We start from the raw sequence: 22,880 nt of genomic DNA on the forward strand, positions 1-22,880 counted from the left end.
ATGACTCTGTTTTTTTTTTTTTCCACTTTTGCAGCCCTTACATCATTGGAACGACCAATCAGCCAGTTAAGATGAGCCCAAATCATGGCTTGCACCTAAGCTTCAGGTAGTGTAGAAAATACCTAAATGGGATGATTGAGTTTTATGCTATCAAACAGAGAATTAGGGGTCATATACAAAATCATGGTTACATTAATACAGAACTACCAAAAAGATAGTCAGCCAGATGTTTTAGAACAATGACTTCCATGATGCAATGCCATTCACAATGCAGACATTGAATCATGAGAGTTGTACTTTTGTAACATCTGGGGAGCGATCAACTTTATTTTTAATAGCACCACTGTATTCATCGATACTATATTCAATGAACTGTGATGCTCATATTTATTCTTCTATATGTGTGAACTTTTTGTTTGTGTTCTTTTACTTGGAAGTTCTTTTATTCACAGAATGCTCACCTTTTCAAATAACGTGGAGCCAGCTAATGGGTTTCTAGGCAGGTATCTACGAAGGAAACTACTAGAGTCTGAAGGCAGCATTGGAACTGGTCATGGAGAGCTTCTCAGGATGTTGGACTGGGTACCCCGACTCTGGTATCATCTGCACACCTTCCTGGAGAAGCACAGCACTCCTGATTTTCTCATAGGTATTCAAAACTACATTCTTAATTTTGCGGATATTATAGAATTGCTTCCTTGTTTTACTTACATGTGATTTAATACCGCATCTTAATGTTTATCTAATTATTATTTAAAATCCCACAAATAGTTTTGGGCTTTTTTATGTGATGTTTGTGTTTGATTGCTGGGGTGTGTCTAAATGTAACGTTCACTTTTAAATGTATATATACATTTGTGTGAAGTATTTGTGTTTGATTGCAGGGGTGTGTTTGTATGTAATATTTGTGTCAGATTGCAGGAGTGTGGTTGTATATTGTGCTGGTGTTTGACTGCTTGGATGTATGCACATACACTACCACAAACATATGTACATACTTACACAGATATTCATGCACATTAACACACAGATGCATATAAATACACAGGCACATACACGCAAATTCATATAGACACTGACACATACACATAGATACACACCAAAATATACACACATGCACCGTGACACAAACGAACATTGATATATGCCCACACCATGACACAGATACACACTGACATAAAAACACACACCTTGACACATATATGTGTGCACACACAGACACAGAAGCACACTGACATATATATATATATATATATATATATATACACGTAAATATATACACACTGATGCACACCCTGACACACACACTCATAAACATACACACACATACAAACACTCATACACATACAAACACTCATACACACACTCACACACAAGTGATTTTTTTTTTTTTTTTTTATATCTCCAGCCACCCTCCTGTTCGCTTACCTTATGTGCCAGGAGAGTGGCTTGGAGTCCTGCTGCTGTGGGGGTGAGGGGTCTGTAGTTTTTCATGCTCCTCTCCCCTCACGCTGCAGCTGCCTTCTCCTGTGCTGTCTCCCTGCAGGATGTTGGCTGTCACTTCCTCCCAGCCGGCCAACATTAAAGGGACCCGGTCACGGTCTTAAAGGACCGCAGCACTCGACCGGGTCCCTGTTGAGAAGTAATGTTTAGCACCGGGGAAATATTCCGCTGGGGCGCCGCGGCACACAGTTTGGGAACCACTGACCTAGTCTAACTTTCTGTTATCTTAACCCTATTTGCCTTCATTCTGTACTAATCCTAGTCTGCTCTTAACAGAGGGAATATCTTGGTTTATGTCACTGATGACATTTGCAGAAGGATTTCCCTGGTGCATACAGTATAGAGATATCTGGGAATCCAGCACTGATAATGCTCTGTAGTGACCGATCACACTGGGAGAAGACATATCTATATATAATTTTATTTATTTGTTTATTTTTTTAAACCTGAAATGAATAGATCTCTGAAGAGCAATGTAACTTCACAAATAGTTAGGACAGCTATACGTGCGTGGTATTGCTATACTTAGGAGGTGTAGCTCAGCACAATGTGTGTTTGTGCATATATGTATAGATAGATAGATATCCATATAATGTGTGTTCGAGTAGAGATTGTAGCCATATCAGTCCAGTGATGCAGATTTAAAATAACAGATGAAATTTGTATATCTTTTTATTGGACGAACAGAATTTACAAGCTTTCGGGAGAACCTCCTTTTCTCAAGTCTAAAGCATTTCTGACGACACATAGAATTCAAAGTTGAGTTGTGGTACAAGGTTTAAAGTGACATGAGTGCGGAGGATGAGCCTGGTGGACTTATAGGATTTTTATGAATTTTGGTATTGTGTTTATGACCGGGGTGCGAAGTGTTTTTGAATTAGGTATTGGTACAATTGCATGTTAATATAGCCTGCTTGTAAAACCGTAAACAGTACTTCTTCAATCCTGCGTAGTATTTACTGAGTGTGATCTCCCGGTTATAAGTGTCATGGTCTTGAATTATGTTCTCAATTCATTTGCATAGTTATAATCATCCATGAAAACTATCCCACCACCCTTGTCAGCCGGTCAAATCACAATTATTATTATTGCCATTTACATAGCACCAACAAATTCTGTAGCGCTGTACAATATAATGAGAGGGGAGATTTAACTATAAATATGGCAATTACAAGAAAACTTACGGGAACGATAGGTTGAAGAGGACCCTGCTCAAATGAGTTTACAGTTTATAGGAGGTGGGGTAGAAAACATATTAGGACAGAAAATAGCAATCAAATATGGTGGGAGTGAAGCAGAGCTGGAGGAGAGAGCAAGAGACAGGTATGTGAGGTAGAGATTACTTTGGGAGGCCATAAGCTTCTTAAATGATTGGAGACTAAGGGAGAGTCTGATGGCGGAAGGAAAGCTATTCCATAGGAAGGTAGCTGCCCGCGAGAAGTCCTGCAAGCGTGAGTTGGCCGTACGTCTGCGAGCAGCAGATAGGAGAAGATCACAGGCAGAGCAGAGAGACCGAGAAGGGGCATACCTGTGGATCTGTGAAGAGATGTAAGAGGGGTCCTTTGCCATATTGTCAATCAATTTACGTTGTAGTTTGATAATGTTGTGCCGTTTGATGTGTTTCATATTTGTTTGAAGTTTCCACTTGATCCTGTTTATGTGTGGCTGGTCTGTCAAAAAAATATTTTAAATGCATGGTTCTCCCAAAGTGGAATAATTCCACATTCCAATGAAACTGATTTGGATTTGCTGTGGGTACAAATGAGAAGTCCAAACTTAAGACCTCTGACTCCTCTGTGCTCAATGATCTTTGAGAGTGATTAAAGATGGGGAATACATCCTGAGAGGCAGTTTTCCACAGAATACTGGTTTTGCCCTAGTGCCTTTGTCGCGGTCTAGCCTTCTGTACCTCTGACTGGGCTCCTTGTAATAGCTCCTGTTTCAGTGAGTACTAAAAAAGATGTAGGGGGCGGAGCCTGGCAGCCATGCCGAGCAGTCGCATGCAACATGGGCTCCAAGGCAAAAACCAAAAAGCGAACAAAATAAGCGAGATAAAGCCCTCAAATCTGCTCTCACGACTGCCCCAGCCTAAAGGGCACACCAAAGCGACGATACCAGCCACAAATTTCAACTGCCAGCAGCAGTCTCTTACCGGAGATCGATCTGAGGCCTACGGGTGGCGAAAGCAGGCGACGCGAGGGAAGCGGCCGATCCCTCTGCACCAGCAGCCTCCTTGGACGAAGGTCTCCCCGGAGGACTCTACCTCCCCCCCCCCCATGCCGGCGGGGGATATCCCGGCAAACACAAGCGACAACCCAGCACCAGAGAATCACCTTGAGACACCCATGGTGGCCTCCACGTGCGAGACCCGACCCAAAATGGCGACTGCCACACGGCCAGCAGAGACGGCAAACGAACAGCGAGAACCTGTCCTACGCTCTGTGGACCGCATGTTGCAGACTCTAAACGAGCACTTCCACCAGCTATGGGTCGCACTAGAAAATCACATACTCTATATGGCGCCGGCCCCTCGAGATGGCGGAGGGGGTGGCAAGAACCGGAGGGCGAGGAGGACTCTCTCGGACCTAAAGCACTCAGACAAGCCTGCATTACACACTACTGGCCCACCTAGGCCGAGGGCCACCAAGGGTAAGACCCGGAGGCATCACCCACATGGACGGAGGGACGGCCACCACAGAAGGCGGCAAACCATCAGCTCCCCCCGTTACTCCCAACATGGGAAGGACCCAGCCCGAAGAAGTGCAGGGGTCCGTGGAGTAAGGATGTTGGCCTTCATCCCGGCCCGGGGCTGGAGAGAGGACGCACCTCGCTCTCATCAACCAGCCACCTATGTACCCACTCCTGCTGCACGGGCAACCAGTAAAGCTCAGGGGATAGAGCGAGAAAGCAGCTCATATGGAATCCGCTACCAGCTCACCTTCTGGACTCCCAACGGCAGCAAATGTGTCTCACGCCATTCCCTCCATGCCACTGCTGCAAAGCGAGAAGCCACAAGGCTGCACACTCCACGGCATGCAGAGGGAGCCGACTCCCGGTCTAGAAGCGCACCTGAGATGAACACCACAGGCAAGACACAAGTAGCAGCAAAGGGCATCGGCTAAAAGGACTAACTTGGTACCTCATGAGCGAGCACACCTCCATGGGGACAGTAAGCAGCCACCAGTTTGACCTGCCAGTTTCCATCCTGAGGGACACTACGGGACTTTTACTTACCTGAACGTGCCTTTATGCCTATTTTACTGTCATATCTAGCTACTCTCACTACTCACATGCTCACACTGCTAGTTATACTACATACATCGACTTTTCAAACAGCAGTAAGTTACCAAATACACCTACATATATTCTCACAAATTCCACTACCGTGGATATAAGCAAATGTTATATGTAACCGTTATATGCCTTGTTATAATGACAGGCTTACTGAATATTCACGTGACAACAACTGAAGCGATTACAGCCGTGCACAAGCTAGCATGTATCTAAACATCGAGATTTAACTATTTACCATAACCAGTCAAGCAATGACAAGCATAGATGGATGTTGTTTTTCATATGTTCTAAATTTGTTCTACACTTGTCTACTCAATTTCACAATTGTTCTTTTATACGTGTTAGTACCTTCTTGAAAAAAGCTTGCTTAATATAAAATGAGGCTGCCATTCGTAGGTGATGTACTGTTGTGTTAACGTGCTCCCACTCTGTACAACTACTGTGCATCCCCCCTTCTCTATTTTGTACCCCATTTAATTCCTGCCTCAATAAAAGAAAGATTGACAAAAAAAAAAAAAAAAAAAAAAAAAGATGTAGACTCTTTCTGGGTGTCTGTGTCCGATGTGGACTTCACTTAGGTGATATCTATAGTGGATATTTTGTGGCGCACAATCCACCTCTACTGCCATCTAGGTCATGCCATGTAGCAGTCAGCCGTCAGCCGCTTGTCCTGATAGTCCTGATGGATACTTTTTTTTTTTTTTTTTTTATTATTATTATTATTATTATATTTTTTTTACAACAGCCAGATCACAATAGATTTATGAAACATACAGTAAAAAAAATGTGTATTTTTTTTTTTTTTTTTAATTAGGAAATTGGTGAGAATACAGTATCTGACGGGCCTAATGTGATTTTGCAAATGGCTTGCATATATGGAGTTTTTAAAATGTGTTAGCTGCCATGGACAGAGGCCGCAGAAATCAGGTTTTAAAAAGAATGCCACTGCATGTACTATAAAGGGTTTATGAAGACACATTTGCACAGAGCAGGATTAACCATTTGGTGACCCCAGAAAATTGCCTTGGGCCCAGTTGTTTGGCTGTTGCCCTGGAATCATGAATTTGCTTGGCCCCATTATCCTATCCCTATGTGAATAATGGGGGGAGAGGGACAAACTGGTAACCTATGCTCTGTGGGATCTTAATCCTTCGACCCATCCGTGTTTTGTACATTCCAGGTATGATTATATTGGCCCCATGGATAGTCTGTACCTACAAATACAATTTATCAAAAAAGTGCAAGTTTGAACTGTAGAAATAACCTTCTTGAATGAAACTATGTTGCAGCACAAATATATAGTATAAAAGCACTAGTGTATTCTCCCATGTGTGGACTGATTTAACCCCTTAGGACACATGACAGAATAATTCCATCATGCAATGTTTCACCAGCACAGACTCTATAAAGGAAAAATAAATGAATGCATACCATCTGCAAAAGCAGATACCACTAGGGACCCTGCATACTGTCATTTGTTTGTTTTTCAGCAGTTTCTTACAGATTGTCTCACATTTGATTTCTACCCGTTTTGTAAAAAACATTTCTGTGTGTTTTTTATGAATCAAATGTGCTCTGTTTACTATATTTAAAAAAAAAAGAAATGTGTAGCTGAAGCTGAACTTCATCCAGTGCTGGACTAAGGTAAGTAAAACATGGTTTACAACTTTTTGCCCTTTATGTGGAGTAACCTTTTAACGCTAACACTAATTCCAAACTTAACCCTAAGGATTTCCCTCAGGAAAAGAAGTGTGATTCAGGTTAGGGTTAGGGTTAGGATTTAAGATTAGAATTGATACTTATCAACATCTCCTGAGTTCAATACCACCAATGTATATTTTTGCTGAGTATAGTTTAGGCAATTACAGATTTGTTTGTTTTTACAAAAAAAAAACAAAAAACGCAAAAATACATCTCACTTGTGTTTTTTAGTAACTGGGGTGCTAGCAAGATTGTGAGTTTTACTCAGTGCACATCCTGCTGCATGTATGCATGCCTGGATGAATCTGTCCAGTGTCCATACCTCTGTGGTGGGTGTGAGCAAGTGGCTTTTCTGGAAGCTCAGATTTGAGATCTGGAGAGGCAAATTGCAACACCGAGGGAGATTGACACTCTTGAGAGGAGTCTGCTGGAGTTTAGAGAAGGCAGGTGGTGGAGAGGGAGGAGATGAGACAGTTGGTGAACAGGCACATAGCTGGGTAACAGTGGGGCGATGAAGCAGGGGGGCAGGGTAGAGGAAAGGTTTAGCTAGTCCTGATTTTGTGCAGCCCAAAAGATTTGCCCGTTTGAGTGAAGATGTTGGGAGCATCAGCTCAGGAGTAGGTATACTGCAGGATGCTGTTCCTTCTAACAGCCTTGTGGACAGCCCCTCTAGCACGGTTGGGGTTGAGAGTGTAAGGAAGGATAGATAGGTTGTGGTGATAGGGGACTCTATTATTAAGAGATTATATAGGGTAATCTGCCACTCTGATCGTCTCAACCGGACAGTTTGCTGTCTCCCGGGTGCTCGGGTCCAGCATGTTCCTGACAGAGTGGAGAAATTATTGGGAGTTTCTGGGGATGACTCAGCTGTCATGGTCCATAATGGTATTAACGACAAAGTCAGAGGAAAATGGAAGGTCTTAAAGAATGAGTTCAGGGAACTTGGAAGTAAGCTAAAGAAAAGGACCTCCAATGTAATATTTTCAGAAATATTACCTGTGCCGCGCTACAGCAGAAAGACAGCAGGAGATTAGAGATGTCAATGCGTGGCTGAAGTCTTGTTGCAGGAAAGAGGGGTTTGGGTTTTTAGAGCACTGGGCCAATTTTGAGCTTGGGTACAATCTGTATAGCAGTGACGGATTGCAACTAAACAGAAGAAGGTCTGCTGTTCTGGGGGTAGGATGGCTAGAAGGTTGGAGGAAATTTTAAACTAGTAGTGGGGGAGGGTCATAGCAATCTAGAAAATGGAGATAGGATAGAAAGGAGATGGGCTTTAGCTAGGTATAAGAGTGGAGGAGATGGTGGGACGGGCAAGCTCAGGACAGAGGAGGTATGTAATTAATAAAAATTCACAAAAAGTACAAATGACTAATGATAATATTAGATGTATGCTTACTAATGTAAGGAGCCTATGTAACAAAATGGGGGAACTAGAGGCAATAGCATACACTAAACAATGATATAATAGGCATAACAGAAACATGGTGGGATGAGACACATGACTGGGCAGTTAACTTAAATGGGTACATGTTTTTTAGGAAGGATAGGAAAAACAAGAAGGGTGGTGGCGTGTGTTTATATGTCAACCATGAGTTTAAGTCAAATTTTAGGCATATGGAGTGTGTCAAAGAAAATGTAGACGCTTTATGGGTAGATATCTGCAAAAGAAGGGAAATCAATTATTGGTTGGGATATGTTATAAACCACCTAATTTAAATATTAATGAGGAAGAACAGCTGAAGTGGGAACGCTGCAAATCTTGGTTACACGTTACTTATTGGAGATTTTAATTACCCAGACATAAATTGGGATTTAGGGACTAGTACTTCAGCAAGGGAAATCAGGTTTTTGAATGTGTTAAATAGCACCTTCATGTCACAACTGGTACAAGCACCTCCTAGAAAGGATGCTTGTCTGGATCTCGTTATAACAAACAATGTTGATCTTTTGACCAACATTCAAGTAGGGGAGCATTTGGGAAATAGTGATCACAATTGTGACAAACTGGACCTCGTCACGGGTTCTTGGAGGGGCATACTTGCCAGCCTCTTGCCCTGTGACTATGGCCCCTGTGTTAAACCCGTTCTGAAAAAAATATTTGTGCCTCTTGGACTTATAAAACCCTTGCGTTAAAAGCATAAAAGCCTTGGACTTATAAAAACCTTGCGGTTCCCGGTCTGTCCTCCAGTGGCCACAATTCTATGGAACTATTTTCGGCTGTGGGACCATGCCTGTGGTCGGTAAAAACTATGACTTCCATAAAATTTCTGAACCCCTGAAACGATCTGGATGATTTTTGAATATGTTGGTCACCCAGATCAGGGCTATCAGGGGATGTAACACATGGGGATTTTATGTGTTTTAAGGTATTTTAGGGTTTTTTGTAAAAATGTGTGTTTTTTTGTGTTTGAAGATAATTGAGTTTAGTATAGTGCTTGACTCAATTATCTCCTAAGTAAAGGGGAAGGCTTATTGTATTGTATGTGGGAGTGACATGCATTGTAACAGATATTATTTTTTTGTAAGTTTGTGTCCCTGTATCCAACAAGGTACATGTGGGCATACCCCTTGCATGGGGATTGTCATAAAAGGCCAGTGTGGCTACCATTAAACGGTTCCTGCTTAACCCTCAGCACGTAGCCTCGTTTCGTGCTTGTAGGGAACCTGCTTCACAGCTATATCACTAGCTCTTGTAAGAGCTTCACAGCTATACTCTCTTGGTGGAGAGACCTTCCCACTGAGTCCCTGGATCCAGGAGTTTGGTCCAGGACAGGAAGGGACGGCGAGACCCCAACCAAGCTGCGGTGGTTTGTGGGGTCTACGGTGCTTATGGTGTCTGGTGTGGTGCTTACGGTCCTCAGCGTCAGCTAGGAAGCATCGATTGGTGGAGGTTCCCAGTCGGGGTGCCAGGCAGTCCATCACAGCAATATGGTAATTTTTTAAATAAACTAAAAAAGCAAAAACATGTGGGGTATACTAAAATGTATAATTTTGAAAAAGCCAATAAGATTAGGGCAGCTCTATAACATATTGACAGGCGTAAACTCCTTAATGAAAAACACATTGAGGATATATGAAAACTCTTCAAACAAATATTAGACATTTCTCAATATGTACCATTGGGTAATAAATATAAAAGGAACAAATTGAAACCAATGTGGCTCAGTAGAGAAGTAAAACAAAAGATTAAAAATAAGAAAAGGGCATTCAAATTGGACAAATCAGAGGCATCCTATATTTGCAAAAAGGCAATTAAAGTGGCTAAACTAGTGTCACGGTAATATACCCCAACACACAAGAATAGTCCAGATAGTCTAGAGGCAAGAAAACAAGATACGTCTTACTGGGCCTTAGAATGGCCGGACTTGACGAGGACAGGAAAAGACAGAGTCCAGAACGAGCCGAGGTCAAGGTAACAGAGAGACACGGAAAACTAGAACTAGCCAAGGACTGGTACACAGGAGAGGAAACCGGCGAACAAGACAAAGCAGGGATAAAGAGAAAACGGAGTCAGGAACAAAGCCAAGGTCAAGCACAAAAAAACACAACTGAACGATACAAGCACTAAAGGGAACTGAATCAGAAACCATGATAGGGCAGGGAGCTAAGGGAAAGGTGAGTATAAATACCTATTAGATTAATTTGATTGGCCTTGTCATATCCACACCCCCAAAACGTGAGGGTATGGGGAATGTGGAATGACATGGGCCAATGGAAGACCTTTTTTATTTTTTGCTCCCACTGTTCCTTTAAATGCGCGCCCGCTAAGGCCCTGGGGAGATAGCGCAGCTAAGCGGACAAGGGCACATGTAGGAGTGTGGGGATAGATGCATGGGATTGGTTGGGAAGAGTCTGTGGGTGTGATTATGTTCTGTGTAAGACAGTGTGGGGGAGGTCTTACCTCAGTGCCACTTGGGATTCGGGCCAGCAAACAGCTTCCTGTCCTCCTGCTCCTGTTTGCCTGGGCCTGCAGGTTTACACAGCTTGATGGTTGAGGCTTTATGGCTTCCCTCAGGGCTGCTGCAGCGTGGATGGTGGCCGGCGACTCCATGATTCAGGTGATATCCTCCCCCCAGCTATGGCTGCCGGCGTGGGTCCCCCCCGCGGCCTTTCTCTCTCTGGGGCCTTCCCTGTGTCCCCTGCTCCTGGGGGCCGGCATTAAGGGGGCACAGGATCATTTGGGGGTACCCTGCCACCCCAAGGGGGTACCCTGCCACCCCAGGGGGGTACCCTGTCCCTTTAAGGGGGTACCCTGCCACCCCAGGGGGGTACCCTGTCTCTTTAAGGGGGTACCCTGTCCCTTTAAGTGGGTACCCTGCCACTCCTCCCCAGGCCCGGTTGTGGTGGGAGCCTGGGCCTGGGGCATCACCAGGCCCACGTGTCTGGGGGCTCCAGACACGTGGCCTGCAACTTTTCCGTGGCTCTGCGGCCTTCATGTGCCGCGTGGGAGGCGCGGCCTACCCGGCCTGCATCCGCGGCCGGGGTCCAGTGGAAGGCGGGCTGCACGTTCCTGGCGGCCGTTTCTAATCCCCCTGCGGCTGGTAGGACGGCGGGGCTGTGTGAAGGGCCCCCAACGGTAAGGTGGCCCGGCGTTCGTGGCCAGGGGGTGCCCTCTAGTGGTCCGGGAGCCTCCTCTGCCGGTGAGGTAGGCTCCCTTGCATATCTCTCCCCTGTTCCCCCTCCCTCTGTCGCTTAAACTTCCCTTGTCAGTTGGGGGGTGCCGGCTTGCTCGGGGAGCCCCCCCCACCTCCTGCTGCTGGGTCCTTCTCCCCCCCCCCCCCCAGTTTCGTTTTCCTCCTTGGTGGGCTCCTTGTTTCTTGAGGGTTCCCCTCTGCCCTCCTCTTCTTCCCCTGCTCTCTCTGGGTGGATCTCGTTCCCCTCCCCCTTGTGTGTCCCTGTTCTATGTGCCCTTCCTCTCTGTGTGTGGTGTTCCTACTCTGGCTGTGTTGTCCATATTTTTGTGTGTGTCCCTGTTCTAGGTGTGTGTGTCACTATTCTATGTGTGTGTGTGTCCCTTCTCTGGCTGTAATGTCCCTATTCTATGTGGGTGTGTGTCCCTGTTCTAGGTGTGTGTGTCTCTATTCTATGTGTGTGTGTCCCTTCTCTGGCTGTAATGTCCCTATTCTATGTGGGTGTGTGTCTCTATTATATGTGTGTGTGTCCCTATTCTATGTGTCTGTGTCCCCCCTGCTGGTCACTTACCTCGGCTGCCTCCTGGTGTGGAGCGTGGGCTCACCTCTGCTCTTCTCACAGATCCTGGCTGCTGTTACTGGGCCTGCCCAGCAGGTGGCGCCTCTAACGCGTGAGTTGAACACAGTGAACACTGGTTTTCCTGTCTATTTGCTTCGCCTGCGGTGCCGCGGTTGGAGCGCCAGGCTTTTCACGGGTAAGTGTTTTTTTCCCTGTTAGTTTCATAATTCCTTAAATACACGAGCAAACAAAAAATACAAAAATACAAAGCAAATAAAATAAATGACACAAAAAAAATTAATTAAAAAAAGGAAGAAAATAAACAAATAAATGGAAAATAGAAATTGTCAACAACAAAAAAATAAAAAATAGAGGAAGATGAATAACATGAACTAAATAAATAAAATGGAAATTGCCAGGTGGTCCACTATGATTATTTCCCCCCTCCATTCTCAATATTTATCGCGTGCCGTTAGTACAGTTTCCTGCAGTGTCCCGTGCAGCTATTAGCGCTGGCGATTCCTCCCAGGAGGCGGGCACTTCATGTGGCTCAGGCGCTGTCTGCTGTGCGCTAGTATAGCCCGCTGGGCTGGCGCTTGTCGCGATATACTAGGGAGCAGATTGGGGACGGTTAATTGGAGAGGGGTTCCCCATGCCGCTGGGGGTCCCTTGATTGAGGGGCATGAAGACAAAAGAAACTAAAACTACAGTACTCAGATACACCCCACATGCGCAGGAATTGTGTCCGGGCGTCGAAGGGTATGGATAGCATTGTCTCGCGCTGTTCTGATGTCATGACGCTCTCTGGGACGCGTGTCGTCCCTTGGGGGTACTGGGTTTGGTGGAGGAACGTTTTGTCACGTTTGGCGTGCGACCCTTCTTGGACTGAGACCGGATGGACTTAGGCCTCTGGTTTCCCTTCATGTCTCGCCCGGCGCCTCAACACGGCGCGTTTTTCATGATTTTGGGGGGGGAGGCGGTGGGGGAACGCCCTCCTCCTCCCTGGCCACCCGGCCGGAGGCTAGACGGTGGTGGTAAATTCGCGGACGGTCGCGGTAAGTGGGGTCCTCATGCCATTCCAGCACGAGGGCTCAGGTTGCAGGAGGGCCCCTCACGTCTCCCATGGTTTCATGCGGGCACTCTGTCGGGATAGGGGACATAGGTGCTCTCCGTGCTGGATTTTCGATCCATGTGATTATTCCATCGGGGGGTCAAGAGCAACTTACCGCGTAACTTGATATGCTTACCTCCCGACCGTTTTTAGTGTGTCTCCGAAGTCTGATCCCCCCCCCCCCCTCCCATCCCCTTGGGACATGGGGCCAAGGGAGGGGTGGGGGCGAGTTCACCTGCTTCCTTGTTTCCTTATTTGTCCTTCCCTACAAGCGGTTAGGTGTGGGGTGGTGTGGCATGACGCAGCGGTCCGAGTGGTTAGGGCTGCGGGGCCCTGTGGCCTCGCTGATGGCGGCTGCTGTGGATTCGGCTGCCGGTGCACCCGTCGGGTTTTTTGTTTTTTTTTCCAGTTTGTATCTCTGTCAGCCGGGTTAAATGGCTATATGCCCCCACAAAGGTTGCTCCCACTTTCGCTCCTGTGTGGGGTGGTCGGTGTCGCACATCCGCGCTCTGCTGCTGTGGGCCCCTGACTGGTAGCTTGTGCTGACGGGCCCGTGGGTCCCTTCCACCGCTGCGGAAAGTCTTGGGGCCATTTTGGGCTCTCCATGGTGGGCTGTCTTTTGCCAATTAAGCTGGCAAGCATCGGGGCTCTTGCAGCCTCTGGCTGGCTTGGAGCTCTTCCCCTTTCTGGGGGCATGGTTGGTGTGGGATTCCCTACTCATGAACAGGTGGGTAGTTCCTCCGTTGTGACGATCTTGGGGTGGTGCAGGCTGTCTATCATGTGACGGTGTCCTCCACCCCGGTGGTACTCTGGTTGCGATGCCTGGCTCGGCGCTGTTTGAGTTTGGGAAGTAACAGGTTGGGCGGTGTTATCCCGGGGGTTTCACGATGTACTGGCCGGTGCTCTATATTGGTCGCTGTGGGACATACTTCGGGTGGGGGCCTATTTATAGGGCAGTGGTCGCTTGGTCTTGCGGACTGATGACGCTGGTCCGTGGGTCAGTCTCTGAGGCGGCGTGGGGTCCGCTGCAGTAAGATGTGAGTGCTTCGGCCGGATGGGAGCATTTTTCTTGGGGCTCCAGGATTGGACTGCTCGTCTACCTGTTTTGTTCCGTCCCATCAGGGCGTTGGGGGCTGGGGTGTGTTCTTCGTGAATTCTTCGATTTGCAGGGCTCGGCTGCCCGTCATGTTCGGTCGTCTGCAGGTGGAAGGGTGTATGGACTTCCTTCGGTTTTCGCCGCTCGACTCCGGGAAGGGTCATTTGGTAGCGGTTGGCTAATTCCTCAATGGAATCTGTTCATTTATTGGATGTTGCGGGGTTGACATAACCTTGCCCTTCCGCATTCTCCTGGGGTAGATGGTCTGCACAAGGTAATAATTGTGCTCCTGGCATGATGTACTAGGTTCCCAGGCTAGTTTAGATTATTCCGATCAGGGGTAGTGCTGGGTTCCGTCATTTGTCCTGTTTCCTTGGGTGAGTGGTCTGCATCCACTGGATTATTCGGCCTCTTCACCCCTTGGTGTTCTCGAAGACACGTTTTCGCCCCCGCGTCCATTTAGTTGGGGTATTCCGCTTGGGGGCTCGAATTCCTGGATAATGATGGTGGGGAATTCAAGGAGCGGTTATTCTGGTTGGTAGCGGCTATGGACGCCGCGGACTTGGCGTGCCTGCGCCACTGGTTCAGAAGGCTCGATTGGTGGGAGTCAGGGTGGTGGGTTCTTTGGGTTCGCCGTGCTGGTCTCTAACTGGGCTTATATCCGCGGTAAGGTCCCCCCCCCCCCGGACTGGGGAGGGTGGGATTTTCGTATGTAATTTGGGCCAGGAGGCAGGGGCGCGTGGTTGGATCTTACACCTTCGGGAGCGGAGGTTCGGTGGTCTGGCACCGGATACATGAAAGGGGTGTGGCTCCTCCTCCTACGGGGTTTTTTGTTATCCCTGGGTGGAATGTCATGGGTCAGTGACGGTTTAGGACTTGGGTGTTCTTCGATCTGGACATGTTATGCATTATGTTTCTTACCCGAGGTTCTCAGGAGCTAGGCTGCGCCTATCGCCCTCTCCTGTTGGCAGTGCGCTCCGCAATGTTAGTGCCCTGGTGCGCTGCCGTCGGTCATCGGACTAGATGGGTTTCTAGGTTTGTCATGGCCATAACTAAATGACTAAACACATAATTGACAAAATGAATAAATAAAACGTAAACACTTCCAATTCGCCTTTTGGGTTTGGCTAAATGTGGTTTAGTTATCTCGAGGGAAGGGTGCGCTTGCTGGAGGTCGGACTTGACCTCTGTTACTCTAGCGCTGCGAGAAGTGGTGGAACAGGCCATGGCTGGTTGTGGTGGGGTCCCCCGCTGATTTTAGGCGTAAAACAGCGGGGTTGTGGCGGGGGTATGTCCTTGCCAATTGAGTTTGAGGTTACGTTTAAGTATATGGAATGAGATGAACAAGTTTTTAAGGTCTCAAACCTCCCCTGCTCCAAAGGTTAAACTTTAGGTTGCCTGAGGTCTCGTGCCCATCGAGCGTGGATAAGGTCGGCTGATGGCAGGCATTGGAAGGATTTTTTATGACGAGGGGGGAGGTGAGAGGGAGTGGTGATTAGGAACCACTCCATGGTTTTTATTGGCAAGGACGGTTGGGTCACTGTATAACACTATGGGTGGAGTTATATATTTATATATGTTAATTTATGCTTATTTATGTCTAATGTTTTGGTTACAGAAAAGAAGAGATTTAAGAAATAAAGTTATGGATGTGTTATGCAGTAATTTAGTTGTGATAATAAATGCTGTGGCCTGTTTCATCCATACTAAGTGGTCTGTCGTTACTGGGGGGTTTAATGGGGTTAGATTTTGTTCTAGGCTGCATCGCGATTCCCCACTACGTACATACAAGGCCCTGGGGAGATAGCGCAGCTAAGCGGACAAGGGCACATGTAGGAGTGTGGGGATAGATGCATGGGATTGGTTGGGAAGAGTCTGTGGGTGTGATTATGTTCTGTGTAAGACAGTGTGGGGGAGGTCTTACCTCAGTGCCACTTGGGATTCGGGCCAGCAAACAGCTTCCCTCCCGCCCACCCTATAGTATATTTTGTCGCAGCTAGCCGGGGGTATGTCCTTGCCAATTGAGTTTGAGGTTACGTTTAAGTATATGGAATGAGATGAACAAGTTTTTAAGGTCTCAAACCTCCCCTGCTCCAAAGGTTAAACTTTAGGTTGCCTGAGGTCTCGTGCCCATCGAGCGTGGATAAGGTCGGCTGATGGCAGGCATTGGAAGGATTTTTTATGACGAGGGGGAGGTGAGAGGGAGTGGTGATTAGGAACCACTCCGTGTTTTTTATTGGCAAGGACGGTTGGGTCACTGTATAACACTATGGGTGGAGTTATATATGTATATATGTTAATTTATGCTTATTTATGTCTAATGTTTTGGTTACAGAAAAGAAGAGATTTAAGAAATAAAGTTATGGATGTGTTATGCAGTAATTTAGTTTAGTAAATGCTGTGGCCTGTTTCATCCATACTAAGTGGTCTGTCGTTACTGGGGGGTTTAATGGGGTTAGATTTTGTTCTAGGCTGCATCGTGATTCCCCACTACGTACATACATGCGCGGAGCGCTCCCAGTACCAGGCACGTGGCTGCTTCTCGCGGTCCGTGCATGCCTCCCCTTCAGTTGCAGGACGGCGGAGAAGGAGGACCTCGCCCGGCCCCTGGAGAGGGTAAGTTCCGCTACAACTAGAAGATGAGAATTTTATAGCCAAAGAATCCAAAACAAACCCCAAAAACTTTTTCAAGTACATTGATTCTAAAAAAATAAAATAAAAGTGTAGATACACTAAAAACAGAGATGGATTTGTTAGTGAAGACCAATAAAAGGCAGAAATTTTAAATAACTATTTTTCTTCAGTATATGTTAAGAGGATCCTATGGCAAAATATATGCAAATAAATGCTGCAAAATACTTGCAGATAACTTGTGATTGGATGACTCAAGACAAGGTGATACAGCAGTTAAGGAAAATTTATGTAAATAAAGCTCCGGGGCCTAACGGTATTCACCCACGAGTACTTAAGGAGCTAAGTGGGGAAATAAGTGAACCTCTGTATTTAATCTTTCAAGATTCTTTTGTTTCAGGTATTGTACCAGAGAATTAGAGGAAGGCAGATGCTGTTCCTATATTTAAAAAGGGTTCAGAATCCTTGCCTGAAAATTATAGACCTGTGAGCTTAACTTCTGTGACGGTGAAATTATTTTATGAAACATAGGTCATGTCAAACTAACTTAATTGCATTCTACGAAGAAGTAAGTAGAAGTATAGATCAGGGTGTTGCAGTGGATGTGATCTACTTGGATTTTGCCAAGGCATTTGATATGGTTCCTTACAATAGGTTAATCTTCAAACGAAAATAAATTGGTCTAGATGAATACTCTTGTTCTTGGGTAGAACATTGGCTTAAGGATAGAGTACAACCAGTCGTCCTTAATTGTAAATTTTCAAGCTGGACAAAAGTGGTAAGTGGTGACCCTCAAGATTCTGTTTTGGGACTGCTTCTATTTAACATATTTATAAACAATATTGAAATAGGCATTGAAAGCCATGGTTTAGTATTTGCAGATGACACAAAACTTTGTAAAGTAATAAAATGTGAACAGGATATTGCTTTGCTGAAGAGGGATTTAGCTATATTGGGGGACTGGGCACTTAAATGGCAGATGAAATTTAATGTAGAGAAATGCAAAGGTATGCACTTCGAGGTCAAGAATGCACAAGCAACTTACACCCTAAATGGTAGTGAATTAGGGGTAACCACACACGAGAAGGATTTGAGAATTGTTACAGACAACAAGTTAAGCAGCAATATGCAATGTCAATCTGCAGTTGCTTAGCCCAGTAAGGTTTTGTCATGTATAAAGAGGGGCAAACTTCTCGGGATGAAAATATCATTTTGCCTCTTTATAAATCGCTGGTAAGACCACACCTTGAATATGCTGTGCAATTTTGGACACCTGTTCTAAAGAAGGAAATAATGGCACTGAAAAAGTGCAAGACGAGACACAACATTGAGGAATGGAGCATTTTAGTTAAGAAGAACGGTTAAAAAATGTAAATCGGGGGGGGGGGGGGGGAGGGAGGCAGGGGTGTGGCTGGCCGCATAAGAAGTTGCTCTGGTACTGAACTCCATAACAAGGACACTATACAGGCTGCAATCCGCACGGAATGCTCTTAAAATTTAGGATGTCTCACCATAAAGCAAAGAAAACCACAGCCAAAGTTGAAAATTTTTATTTCTTTGCCCAAAAGTGTCCCGCGGCACTGCAGGCCTTGCAACCTGAAACCCAAGATGGTGACGGAGAGTCCTATGCAAGCATCCCGACTCCCTCGACGGAGCACTTACAAACCGAATATATTACCATAGAATTTTTGGTACAAGCTCTAGACGCTCTGTCAAACAAATGGATTACCTCTTGGCAACATACGGAAGGTGGCCTCAGGAAGGAGATGCAGGAGATGGGCATCCGCACTTCCCACGTGGAAACACGATACGTCACTGCACACAATGACATGGACGACCATGTTCAGAGCCTGCAACACAAGATTGAGCTCATGGAAACTAGGATGGCAGACTCAGAAGACAGGGCACGAAGGAACAACCTGCGGCTGCGGGGAGTGCCAGAGTCTGGGATACACATGGATCTACAAGCCTATAGAAAAGGACTGCATCGGGCCTACGCGCTGGATATTCCAGCTGAGATGCTCCTGATCGATTGTGTCCCGAAACCGCGCTACCTCACAGATTTGGCACCAAGTGATGTGCTCCTCAGAGCACACTACTTCCACATAAAATAATTTGTTTTGTTTAGCTATAAGTTTATTGTTTCTCTGTGTAATTATGCTATATCGGTTCGGTGACATGTTCCCTGATCCTGATACTACCAGGGTGCAAATTCCTGACCCATACAACCCCAGGCATATCACAGCAGACGGGTTCCTAATTCCTATTATAGTTTCCATTATCCTTAGCGTGGACCAAACCTCATCCATCTCCAGAGATATCTTAGCTGCCCTCATCTAACTGGTAACTAGCAGGCTCACAGCGGATACATGAACCACTCTTATATCTACCCGAGTGCTTAGCCATCTATGTCTGCTCCTGAGCTTGGCTGCGGAAACTAGGCCCCTTGGTATCGGCAATAAACAGCACAATTTTATTGCACCGGCAATGTAATAGTGATGCCGCTATAAATAGACCACATTCACCACACAGATCAGAGCATGATGCCCCGATACCCATTCTGATGTAATGCAGCGTGTTTGGCTGCATTAGGGAACGCAAACATTTAGCCAATATTTGTGGTAGTTGGTCGGGTAGCAGTGAGAGTTCAGACATCAACAAAGTGTGGCTTAGCTGTAATATACTCTCAGTTAACGGCTTTACTACTTTAACAGGTTTACGACAGTCTCTACACAGCAACACCTCACAACCCACCTAGACTATGAAAATACAATCACAGAACACACAGGGTTTAACCCCTTAAGGACACATGACATGTGTGACATGTCATGATTCCCTTTTATTCCAGAAGTTTGGTCCTTAAGGGGTTAAACCACCCACATAAGCGTTGTATCCTTCTAGAGGGGGCAAGGAGGGAAAAGATTGATAAACTCTGCATTTAAGAGACACATTTTGTCACTAACAGGGTCCTTAAGTTTGGTCTACACGATTACCCGACCCAATATCACGCAACCCACACCTCAAAATCAAAAGGAGTCTCATTCCTAATACACCACTCCCTATCCTTTGAATTGTTTCACATTTAGAAAGATAACCAAGGGACGTTTATCATCCTACACTGCATGGTAAACAAGGTTGAATATGTCCTACTGGGAACATACGGTCCCAATGCTCACCAAATGAATTTTCTACATAAAATACTCACCAAATCCCTAAAGCTACCTCAGAATCACTCATTATCTGTGGAGACTTAAACTACGTATTAGATTCGCACACCTTACCTGACCCATCCCCTAGACACTCGGCAATACGGACGCAAAGCCCTACTCAAACATGGAGAACGCTTAACCCCATGGGAAGAGAATTTTCTTTCTATTCCAGTGTGCATAAGTCGTTCTCCAGGATAGATCATATTATGGTATCAGACCTTCTATACCCAAGGATCACACAGTGCTCTATTGGAGACATAGTGTGGTCAGATGTTGGGCCACTCACATTGACACTCCAAGGCCAATTTCCACAAAGGGGACAAGCGCCATGACGTCTCAATGACTCCCTTCTGCAAGACCCTAAGTTTCTTGCTCACCTAACACAAAATCTGGAGGACTACTTCAAAATAAACGATTCTCTGGAAACTTCCCCGATCTCCCTCTGGCAGGCCCACAAGCCTACTGTTAGAGGCATACTAGTCAGTCGAGCTTCGTATGTGAAACGTTAATCCAACCCTGCGAGATGCCACCAATGCACACACTATACAACCGGCGGATACACATTTGAACACCATAGCAGATGCCACCAAGCGAATAAACAAACTACACCTAGCCAAAACATCTTACACACTTCAACGGCTCAATATATATGACACTACTCTCAAGGCAACAAAGCAGGGAAAGCACTAGCCACACTGCTGAGGAAAAGACAAGCACAATCTAAACTATCATACTTAATCTTGACTACAATCAAAAAATTTGCAATCCTCAAGACATAAATAGTAAAATGGCCTCTTTCTACCATTCCTTGTACAATCTAAAACATTATAATACAACACATCACCCCACCGAGTCAGAGATTGACGACCTTTTAAACCTCATCACATTGCCGTCTCTATCCTCACAACAACAGGAGATATTACAAAAACCTGTAACATGTCAAGAAATCTCACAAACTATAGCATCTCTGCCATTGGGTAAATCCCCATGGCCAGATGGCCTCACAAACTCTTACTATAAGCTCTTATCCCATATCTTGGCCCCAAGGTTGGAACCCGTATAGAATCACGTAGCCACTCTCCCCAATCCAGGGAAACCCCCCACCAAAAGTCAAAACCTGCAACCAATATCGCTACTCAACACTGATACCGAGTTACTCACTAAAATCTATTCCAACAGGCTGTCACAAAGTATCCCTATGATCATACATGCAGATCAGGTGTGGTTTGTGAGCGGTTGCTAGGGTGGGGACAGAACAAGGAAGGTTTTGGACTTGCTGGGTGGGCTGCGAGAGGGACCCCCAGTGTGCTGCTTTCATTGTACGCAGAAAAGGCATTTGATAGGCTCTTCTGGCCCTTTCTCCTTGTGGTCCTAGGGAAATTTGGATTCACAGTTCATGTCCCTGGTAACTGCTCTATACTCACACCCATCAGCACAAGTGGTTAATGGAGGTTTCTCATCCCGCAGCTTCACCATTTCCAATGGCTCAAGACAGGGCTGTCCACTCTCTCCAATATTACACCCTGTTCCAAATTATTATGCAAATGATATTTTTCTCATTTACCTAAATAATTGATGTAAATAACAGTCAGCATAATTCTCATGTTATCAACTATTAAGAGTACAATTCAAATTTTATTGAACAAACCTCCTAATGATAACAGTATTTTTCTTTAACATAAAAAACTTACAATGCACTGTTCCAAATTACTATGCACAGTACACATTGGGCAGACTAGATGGGCCGAATGGTTCTTATCTGCCGTCACATTCTGTGTTTCTATGTATGACCCATATTTGGTAGCCGTGCCCCAAAATAACCAAATTCTGGTCAGACATAGAATAGATTATCCACGAGTGCATGTGAACGCACTTACCAAAACTCTCTGAAATATACCTACTTTACTATATTATACAAATATATTCGGGACCAGTACAAACCATTATCTGGAAATCTATTCATAAACAGGGCTATACATAGGACACGAGGTCACACATTTAGGCTTGAAGAAAGGAGATTTCATCTAAGGCAAAGAAAAGGTTTTTTTACAGTAAGAGCAATAAGGATATGGAATTCATTGCCGGAAGAGGTGGTTTTGTCAGAGTCTATACAGATGTTTAAATTGCAATTGGATAAATACTTGCAAAAACATAACATACAGGGATACAATTTCTAATTAGTGGGGTAATAGCTGCTTGATCCAAGGAGACATCTGACTGCTATTTTGGGGTCAAGAAGGAATTTTTTCCTAGCTTGTTGCAAAATTGGAAGCGCTTCAGACTGGGTTTTTTGCCTTCTTTTGGATCAACAGCAAAAGCATATGTGAGGAAGGCTGAACTTGATGGACGCAAGTCTCTTTTCAGCTATGTAACTATGTAACCTCTTCCCAAAGGGTCTTGCCAAAGACCGCAATCATCTCATTTACCATATTCTCGTTGTTGCTCTTACGGCTATTAGCAGATTATGGCGAAACCCAGACTGTAGAACGGTAGCCCAATGTATCCAAACCCTAGAACTAACTAGACAATATGAGATGATGGCACGGAAACACCTACCCACAAAGACATTTCTATTATCTGCTTGGGCGTCCTCTGAGCCATACCTCACCAAGATCCACAAAGCAATGACTCCACCAGCATAAATTTGCAAACAAAACAAAATTAAAATTACCATTTCCTCCAGAATCTCTGTACCGGAAATGCACCACCCATACCTGTCATCTTCATATGGAGGCAACATAGTACTCACCACGGCAGCAACTAATTGCACTTTTCCAGAGATGATAAATCATCTCCGAAAGCTGTGACCATGGTACTGCCCATGTAATACACACATTATGAGCGAGCCTTATTGCAACACTTTGAAAGAGGTGATTTCCCTTCCCATCTCTAACCCACCCACCTGCCTACCCCATGTTAACACCTCTCCCCTTTCCCACCTTCAAGTTGTTATGCTATGATACCACTTCTTTGTATACAGAAAACGCTGGTGTATGGTTCGTACGGTATGGAGAATCATATGTTATCTTGCCTTAAATACCTATGATGCCAAATGCTGTTTCAAACTATGTTATATTCATGTATAACTGTACCGGAATTTAAAACTGCAAGTATAACAAATAAATTTAAATCTCTTTAGTTTGGA

At 45.4% G+C, this 22,880-nt stretch overlaps 1 protein-coding gene across 8 annotated transcripts in view; it reads left to right on the top strand.

Moving 5' to 3' along the window:
- Positions 1-22,880, top strand: part of NAV1 (neuron navigator 1) — a 468,714-nt gene that overhangs the window by 370,256 nt on the left and 75,578 nt on the right. For 5 of the 8 annotated variants that reach the window (XM_063453174.1, XM_063453176.1, XM_063453178.1 and 2 more), the window contains 2 exons: positions 35-106; positions 438-649. In XM_063453174.1, coding sequence (XP_063309244.1) covers positions 35-106; positions 438-649 — 284 coding nt within the window. The remainder of the gene's footprint in view (positions 1-34; positions 107-437; positions 650-22,880) is intronic. The other 3 variants (XM_063453177.1, XM_063453180.1, XM_063453182.1) reach the window with 1 other exon arrangement.

This window comes from Pelobates fuscus, chromosome 1 (genome assembly GCF_036172605.1).
Source record: "Pelobates fuscus isolate aPelFus1 chromosome 1, aPelFus1.pri, whole genome shotgun sequence".
In the NCBI taxonomy this organism is placed as follows: domain Eukaryota; kingdom Metazoa; phylum Chordata; class Amphibia; order Anura; family Pelobatidae; genus Pelobates; species Pelobates fuscus.